An 8,922-nucleotide genomic window follows, 5' to 3' on the forward strand; every position below is an offset into this window, starting at 1 on the left:
GGTCATGCATGAAAATGGTAGAAACAGTCACACACACACTACTAGACCTTTCTAGATCAATTAAAGTAAGGCCTTCATCTTTACACAGTAGTTAGCGTCCCTATTTCATAGGCTTAGACTGCCACCGTGTGGTCATCTGTGATAACTGCAACAAAAAACAAAACCTGCGTTCCAACTTCCAGAGCTCATGTGATCCAGTTTGCTGATCAAGAATCAAAAGAGACACAAAGTATACAATAAAATATACACATTCTGTCGACATGGCTTTATCTTAAATTGAACATGATTCACCTTTATTGAAACACCTTTGATTTTTAAAACCATACAACAAATAAAGACATCAAGTGGTAGTTTGAGCACAGCAGAGAGAAGCAACAACGACCAGCGTACTGAGAGCAGAAAATGTCTCTTTTTTTGTCCTTGAATCCACAATCCACAGCTGGAGCAGCGTCTGTTGGTTCTAAGTGCAGCTGGTACTTTAAGTGCATGTTGTCATTAATTTTAAAAATGAGCAGATCCTCTTATGATTCGCTCCTGTCGGTCAGTTTTTTACATCAAAGCTCCCCGTGTGGGCCTGCGTCGGTCTCGGATTCTTCTGACTCTTCATCTTCTTCTGATGAGAAGAGAAGCACAAATAAATAACGATAATCTCATTGGTCACTTTTAATATTGATACGTCATGTTAGGCAAATACATTGCCTTGAATCTGTAGAGCAACATCTGAATCAGGTCTTTAAACCATCACTAACCCTCACCTGGCTGTGGTGCTTCGACACACTTGCCGTCTTCCTCCTCGTAGCCTTTCGAGCAGATGCACACGTAGCTTCCTTTATTGTTGATACACTCCTGGTGCTCCTCACTGCATACGGACTCTGGCTGAGAACACTCGTCAATATCTGGAAAACATAATGCAACACTTATACAATATAAAAGCACCAACCGGATACAAGAAGAAGAAGAAGAAGAAGAAGAAGAAGAAGAAGAAGAAGAAGGCAGATTTATAATAAATCACCAAGCATTAGCTTAGTGTGCTGGTGACATGTTTCAAAGATGAAACAGAATTTAAAAAGACAAGTCTGGTGATAATATGATCCGTCTTACTCACAGCTAAATTTTTGTCCAAAAACTACCAAAACACGTCAATAAACTACACATCCTCCATTATGATGAACCCAGACAGTGTATTCCATTTTTAGTTCGATCTCATACCATCCTGGTACCATAAATACTTACTGGCGTGTATCAATCTTTAATCTACAGCTTACAGTTAGTGATGCACAATATGGATGTTTTTGAGCCGATACAGATGATGACCTGCTTCTCATGGCTGGTACAGAGAAGATAACCGATAACCATACACAATAAGTTCCTAACCTGTGGTTTATGCACAGCTGAGGGTTTGAACCCACTTTAAAAAAAAGGCGCATACTGCCACCTACTGGATCAGAGTGTGCATGCTGCACCTGTTAAGTCAAATCAAGCAACTCTAACTATATATTAGTACACTTAACTATATATTTCTGACCTGTTTTATAGACTTCATGGCATTTGTCGACAATTAGAAAGTTACAGAATAAAGTCTGATTTATCCTTAACTACTCTGTTGGACTGTGCATACACCAAAACACAAGTTAAATACATTCTTATTGTCTGTTCTACACTTAAAAAAAAAGACACTTCCTGAAAACTGGAAAACAACCGTATCTCACAATTCTTCTATAAATGATATACGGCATAAAGGACTAAAACCTTTTACCCATGTAGCGATATATTGACATGGTACCTGTGCAGGAGCCCTCTGTGTCCTGGTACCCGCTGGCACAAGCCTGGCACTTATCAGGACCGGCTCCAGTGCAGCCGGAACACACTTTGTTGCAGGCTGTGAAGGACAAACACACAAACAGCTTTCTATTAGATGGATATCAGCAAATAATATTTACGAAAGAGGAAGATTTAAATACAGTATGATAACTGTAATACACATACATTTTTTACTATATACTAGCTACTGTTGTGTCCAAATCTCACAGATCAAAATGTTGTTCTCAACATGAGTATTTACCCTTGCAGGAGTAGGAGCCCTCTGTGTTTAGGCAGTATTGATCTTCTTTACATGGAGCAGGATCTTTGGAGCACTCGTTCACATCTGTAGACAAGAGTTAAACAAACGCCTTAATCTACTGAGCAGTCTTCACGCTTTCTACCACAACAGGATGTAAAAAAAATCTATTTAAAAAAACCTGTTTCAAATATGCCATCCAGTAAAGTGATTAGTCGGGTGCACAAACATGACACATGAGTGTTTATCTGTCAAATGTGACAAATTACATATCAAATACAGTCTGTTTGATTGGTCTCTGCTTCCAAAATACGGTGATGCTGTCTGCACAATTAACTTCTTTTAACAGGCAACTTGCACATTTAATATACAATTATAGCATTTGATATTCTATACCTCCAATAAGATTTGTTGTGCTAAATCTCATAGATTTTTTGCTCTCTGAACTCTGAACTCAAAAATGTCCACATCAGTGACGACATGTTTGGCTGTCTAGTCTAAGCTGCGTGGCATGCCCACTGAATTTGTACAGTAGATGCTGCGACTGTTAAGTGAACTGAACGGCTGATTTGAACATGCGTCCCGAATAAGATGGTAAACTGCATTGATTTTAAATCACAGAACACTCTAAATTAAAACTTTTCACATTTCACACATCATCAAACTATCTCTTTTGTTTTCTTTTTTTTTTTAAATCAACAGAAATTAAATACTTTACTTTAATAAACTGAGTTGGAAGGTTCATGGTAAGTACTTTCCGTTGAAGAATGAAATTACACACGTATTTGTTTGTTTTTTTATGTATTTCCCAGATTTTCACTCACTTAAATTGTATGTGGAACTGTAAGACAACAATATAAGGTATTTAATGAAGCTTGATTTAGACTGTCTAGTTTTATACTGTATTGAAACTGACTTTAATATGAATGTGAAATATTTGTTGCATGTTTGCAGAAAACTAGGACTCTTGTCTTACTTAAATTCAGTAATAGTAAAGCAAACTAACTCTTTAGAAATGTCATTTCCATTGTGTCTAAAAGTTGTTGCAAATAACATTAGGATGAAATAAATTAGTATCATCTGCAAAAATAACCCCCTATATACTACATGGACTTTTCACTGGTCCTCTTACCGACACAAGCTTCCTGGTCATCCTCCTCCCAGCCTTCCTTGCACTCATCACAGTCCTGCTCGGTCGCTCCAGTGCAGGTTTTGCAGGACTCGTGGCATCCTGTATGAGGAGGCGAAGCCAGAATTCAGAATCATGACAGATGTACTACTTGCTGCTTCTCTCGTGTATATGAAGGAAAGTGATGCGTTGCTGCTTGGTCAGTGTGTTGAAGTGTACCTGTGCACAGAGAGAAGGTGTCGTTCCTCACTTCGTTGAAGTAGCCCTCGATGCAGTCTAGACAGGACTCCCCTTCGTAACCGTTGTCACAGCTGCACTTTCCGTTCCCGCCGCGAGTCCCGTCGCCATCGCACATCCCGTTTCCATGACAGGGTCTGTCAGAGCCCCCAACGCAGGCTTCAAACAATAAAATCAGAAAGATAGCACAAATACAAACACCATTCTGTTAGTAATACTTTTAACATCAACGCCGGTCACATGTTCTTGTGCTTATTTGTTTATTTTTAGGTTATACTGTGCAAATAACAGAATCAATGTACTCGTGCTTTCCCTCACCATTGCAGTCCGGTCCAAATGTTCCTTTTGGACAGCACACTTTGATGGTTTCAATGCAGAACCATTTATGCAGATCAGGATGTTTTGTTTTCCTGCGTTTGAACAGGAAACAACACAGGAAAAGATGAGTTTACCACAATCTACAAAGTGAAACAATCTTCTAGGCACAAATAACCTGCCACCCATGGTGACCCTGAAAGCATTTGCATTGGCAGACGCAAACCTCTTGAACCACCAAGTTTCAAAATGGTCCTCATGCTCCTCCAGCATGCGATTGCACTCGAAGCTGCTGCTGTCGCACAGGCCCTCCACGATCTCCATCAGACGGATCTCACTGTGGAGGAAAAACACGACACAGTTAGTTCAGAATTGCACGTGTGAAGGGTTACGTCAGGTAGGCCTTGCAGGAGTGGGAAATTAACAATCGCACCTGCCAACTGCTGCAGCTGGACAGTTTAAATATGCTGCCAGTCACTTGTGCACACAGTTAGATATATATTCATATGAACATCGCTTATCTAAAACGTTGACACGCTCCTTGTGCCAAGTATAACAGCCTTCAGCTCTGGTGCAAAGCAAACACGTCTCTGATGGCAGGGTGACCTGTAGTTTGGACAGGACAGGCTCACCTTGTCTCATATTTAGACAGTTTTCTCTCCTCCCAGGCTGTGTTGCCTCCACCAAAGCCCTGCTTTGCTGTTCTGTCAAAGCCCTGAAATACCAAAACACAGTCACTGTTTGTACAGTTAAAGACATTTGGCAGCATTTAAGCTAGCAGGACACACCAACAATATCAAAGCAAGTTATGTATAAACCGCCAAACAACACAAAGGAAGGGTTTAGAAATGTCCTCTCACCTTGTTGAAGTTGTCAGTGATTTGCTGACAGGTCACACAGGCGCTTTTTAAATCTCTCTTGGCGTCGGTGACTTGAAAAAGTAAAACAAGAGTTACACAAGACAATAGCAGCAGCAGCAGCCGCAGCTCTGGACCGGTGGACAGCATCTCAGCCGTTCAATTCATAACAGGACACACGCTTCAGCCACTCGTAAGCAAGCTTCCAACTAATACTACAGCGCTGCACGGCTCGGACACATCGAAACGAGCCGTCCTAAACATTAAATGTGAGTTAGCGTTATCTATGCAAAGCGCAACAAAGTGGTATTTACATGCCGGGTGCTGAAAAAAGGATGCGGTTTTAGATTTCCGCGTCAGCCTCTTGATCGAATTGTGGCTTGCGCTGATTTGTTAGCGCTGCCTGTCAATCACGTGTGCAGCCAATCACAAGCCGCCACGCGCGGGACCAAAAGGTCCTTACACACGTGGAAAATTCAATATTTCTCGTAGTAGATATTTTAAATAATTTAGTTTTCCCCTTTGGGTGACGCATTTAATCAAACCTCTGAATAATATCTTAACCTCATTACTATAAAGGTAATTTTAATATTTTTTATCGATATTAAACGTGTTGCGTGGTTCACTTCCGGTCTTGACCGGAAGTGGTAGATGTCTCTCAGCTGTCATGGCTGAAAAGAGGAATGTTTTGGGGCTGCCACTGCTGTTTTTATTAATAGCTGTGGCTCTCTTGCATTTATTGCTTTGTCCGTTCACCAAAGTTGAGGAGAGCTTTAATCTACAAGCGGCGCACGACATTTTGTATCACAGACTTAACTTTGACAAGGTAAGCAGGTGTTATAGATGCAGGTACTGGATAGTGCTAATAAGCTAGCTATGGACAGCACCAGTGAATGAAGTATTATTATTATTTTCTAATTCAACCTTTGTGAAAACGTTACTCAGACCACGCAGACGACACTTAAAGATAGTACGTATTTTATAGGCTCCCAGTTTTATATTGTTGTCATTCGTAGAAGGTGGAAATGGGTTGAAATTCCTTCACAGCACCACAATTTGAATAAAATAGAAAGTTAATGTAATACAGAGCCATGAGCAATGTTCATAATAAATACAAGGAAGCCTTTATTTAGATCTACGAAGAACCACATAGTCAGAGAAATCAAAGCTAAATTATTTCTGCTATACTGGAAAATGTAATCTCACTGCCATCAGAAATAATGTTTCATCATTACCATATTAGCCCAAAAAACCCCAGAAACGTATGACTATCAGTTTTATTTGTATATCCCCAAATCATACACAGGGCTGCAACTATATATAGTTTTACATACATATTTGTTTACAGCTATTTTTATATTTTAGTACTTTCTATATATTAGTCTTACTTACGCTATCATTTAATCATACTACATTGCTGTATGCACTGTTACATAATAAACATATTGTACTTGTTCTCTAAAACGTGTCGGTATTTATCATAATAATCAACACAATATTTGAAAGAATTGAGAAAACAGTTTGCCCAAAAACATTTTCTGTACTAAGATGTGGCTGTATTAGTTTTTCTGAAAACAGAGCCTTTGCTGTCTTTCAGTATGACCACCATGAGTTCCCTGGTGTGGTGCCGCGGACCTTCCTCGGCCCCCTGTTTCTCTCCGTGCTCTGCTCCCCTTTTGTGTTTCTGTCCTCTCTGCTGGATGCACCGAAATTCTACACACAGCTGACAGGTAAACTGTTACTGATTGGTCTCATTCAATCCACTGTTGTGTGAAAAACAATGTTGCCTCATTGGTTTTAAACAGTCTAAATAAATCTCTTGATGTGTTCTTTACAGTGCGAGCATCCCTGGGCGTGTGTGTCATCGGCGCACTGTGGCACATGCAGAGGGAGGTGAGGAGGCAGTTTGGCTCCACAGTCGCAGGGCTCTTCTGTCTGACTTGTGCTTCTCAGTTTCACCTCATGTTCTACAGCACCAGGACGCTCCCTAATGTATTTGCACTGCCACTAGGTAAGCGATTAGGTAATACAAAACATAATTAAATGAGTCTCGATTAAGCATTATATTTTCCAGTGACATGATGGTGTTATATTTTTCTTCCCAGTTCTGGTCGCGTTCACGTCCTGGATGGCTCAGAAATATGGCCGATTCATAAGCCTCTCTGCTTTGGTCATCATCGTGTTCCGGTCGGAGCTCTGCATCTTAATGGGACTCATGTTACTGATATCACTGTTGAGCAGGAAGCTGGGACTGCTGCAGCTGCTTTACTATGCTGTTCCTGCTGGGATCATGTCACTGGGTGAGTTGTGAATGTACAGTGTGTGAATAGTAATATAAATCATCAACAGTTTTTAACTTCCTTTTGTTTTTACAGCTCTGACGGTGGCCATCGACACCATCTTTTGGAGGAAGTTGTTGTGGCCTGAAGGTCAGGTTTTGTGGTACAACACTATTCTCAACAAAAGTTCCAACTGGGGAATATCCTTTAATTTACAAGAATACATTTCACTTCAACGTTTTGTTCATTTACTATCACTAAAAACCATAAAGGATGATCCCACCCCCAGTTCTCCTTGACTCTATCTCCCCAGTAAACCTCTCCCTTTCTGTGGTACTTTTACTCCGCTGTGCCCCGTGCTCTGGGCTGCACGCTGCTCTTCGTCCCCCTCGGCCTCCTTGACAGGCGGATGAAGCTGCTGCTGCTTCCCACCGTGGGCTTCATCCTCCTCTACTCGCTGCTGCCCCACAAGGAGATGCGCTTCATCATGTACACTTTCCCTGTGCTCAGCTTGGTGGCTGCGCGAGGCTGTTCATTCATGTAAGTCGAAACAAATTAGCCCAATGCTTACATTCGAAACACAGGGCAGGAAATTATACTAATATGACCTTCAGAGAACAAAAATCATTTCAAAGATAGCAAAAGCTGTTGTTCACTTTCTCCTTCCCTTGTGCTTTAGTTTATGCAACTACCAGAAATCCTGGATGTATAAACTGGGCTCTGCAGTTGTGGTTGGCCAGCTGTTGATCAATGCAGCATACTCCAGTATTTGCCTATATGTTTCCCACCACAATTACCCAGGGGGCCGAGGGCTGCAGGAACTACACAGGTTGTTGCCAGTCACAGCAGGTTGGAATCACTTTCAATTTTTGTTTCTTCTTAAACAAGAAGTCAGAAACACTTTTAATTCCTGCCACCTTTTAAGAGGAGCTCATGAATCAATACTTAGGATTTAATCATTGAAAATGTCAGAAAATATGTGCGTGTAATATGCAATTTTCGGGGTAACACTCAGATTGTCTTTTAGTTTTAATGTTTTCTATGTTGTGCAAAAATCTAAAATAATCAAAACTTTATTTGAGCATGTTCACAAACCATGTTAACTATAATGATTGTACTTTTCAGTAATCGTACAAAATACTATACTAATATACTCAGTCATTCAAACATACAAGGTGTGTTCAGTTAAACAATGCCCTGTTCTCCTCAGATGTCTTTGTTCATATCGACACTTATGCTGCTGAAACTGGAGTTTCTCGCTTCTTGGAGCAGAACAGAAACTGGAGGTTGGTGTAATTTTCAAACTAAAACCTGTCAAAAAACAGTTGTTCCTTCTGTAATGCCATCACTTTCATTTTACAACAGATATGACAAACGTGAGGATCTGAACCTTACAAATCCTGAGATCAAAATGTACTCACACCTACTGATGGAGGCCAACACCACCAAGATACAGCTGCTTCAGCACACTCATCAGCCTCTGACCTTCATAGAAGGTTACAGCAACATTGCCTTCAACATGTTTCACTTCCCTCCCGTCAGTGTGCGGTTGGACAGAAAAACAGTGCTAATGGAGAGAAAGACTGCAAGCGGGCAACAAAAAGGGGGACCTTAAGGGCATTGGATTAAGGAGTGACCAAGAAAATAGACTGAAGGTGACCAAAACAAGGAGGGTACTGTGAAGACAATAACACATCTTTCATCTGTCACATTTGTCTGCAATACAACTGCTTATGTGCTACCCAAGAAAATTATTTTATTGAACTGTCAAATCTTTTCTGCTATTTAAAATGGTTCTCTATTGTCATGCTAAGGAGTAATGCATTGTTTCCCTTGAAAAGCAAGGAAATAATGAAATGTCTTCTTGCAGACAAGTGCAGGGCTATTTCATCTTCTCCAGACAGATTTGTATTTTTTTACCCCAGGTTGTGATGTTATATTTTGTAGATGAATAAAGCTGAAAATGAGTGGAAGTAACCAGATTCCTGAATTGCACTTTTGTTTCTCTAGTCACACACTACTCAGTAAACTCGTCTGAACATTAAA

At 40.5% G+C, this 8,922-nt stretch overlaps 2 protein-coding genes across 4 annotated transcripts; one reads left to right on the forward strand and one right to left on the reverse strand.

Annotated features, from left to right (window-relative positions):
* Positions 1-265: 265 nt before the first annotated feature.
* On the reverse strand, positions 266-4,986 carry creld2 (cysteine-rich with EGF-like domains 2). Of its 3 annotated transcripts, XM_084345719.1 has the most exons (11): positions 4,912-4,986; positions 4,601-4,671; positions 4,373-4,455; positions 3,967-4,077; positions 3,744-3,835; positions 3,408-3,584; positions 3,192-3,290; positions 2,063-2,146; positions 1,784-1,879; positions 756-896; positions 266-613 (listed from the first exon to the last, which is right to left on the reverse strand). In XM_084345719.1, the coding sequence occupies exons 4-11, from the start codon at positions 4,062-4,064 to the stop codon at positions 555-557; spliced, it is 846 nt and encodes a 281-aa protein (XP_084201845.1). In that variant the 5' UTR covers positions 4,065-4,077; positions 4,373-4,455; positions 4,601-4,671; positions 4,912-4,986; the 3' UTR covers positions 266-554. The 3 variants fall into 3 exon arrangements, with proteins under 3 accessions (XP_084201845.1, XP_084201844.1, XP_084201843.1); XM_084345718.1 differs by having other exon boundaries at positions 266-610; positions 4,601-4,970; XM_084345717.1 differs by having other exon boundaries at positions 4,601-4,969.
* Positions 4,987-5,231: 245 nt separating this feature from the next.
* alg12 (ALG12 alpha-1,6-mannosyltransferase) lies at positions 5,232-8,858 on the forward strand. The gene is made up of 9 exons (XM_084346375.1): positions 5,232-5,423; positions 6,195-6,327; positions 6,435-6,608; positions 6,703-6,897; positions 6,973-7,075; positions 7,192-7,416; positions 7,556-7,725; positions 8,087-8,162; positions 8,242-8,858. Exons 1-9 carry the CDS (start codon positions 5,265-5,267, stop codon positions 8,489-8,491), a joined length of 1,485 nt encoding a protein of 494 aa, XP_084202501.1. The 5' UTR covers positions 5,232-5,264; the 3' UTR covers positions 8,492-8,858.
* Positions 8,859-8,922: the final 64 nt, after the last annotated feature.

Source organism: Pagrus pagrus, assembly GCF_965226575.1.
Source record: "Pagrus pagrus genome assembly, chromosome: 23".
In the NCBI taxonomy this organism is placed as follows: Eukaryota; Metazoa; Chordata; class Actinopteri; order Spariformes; family Sparidae; genus Pagrus; species Pagrus pagrus.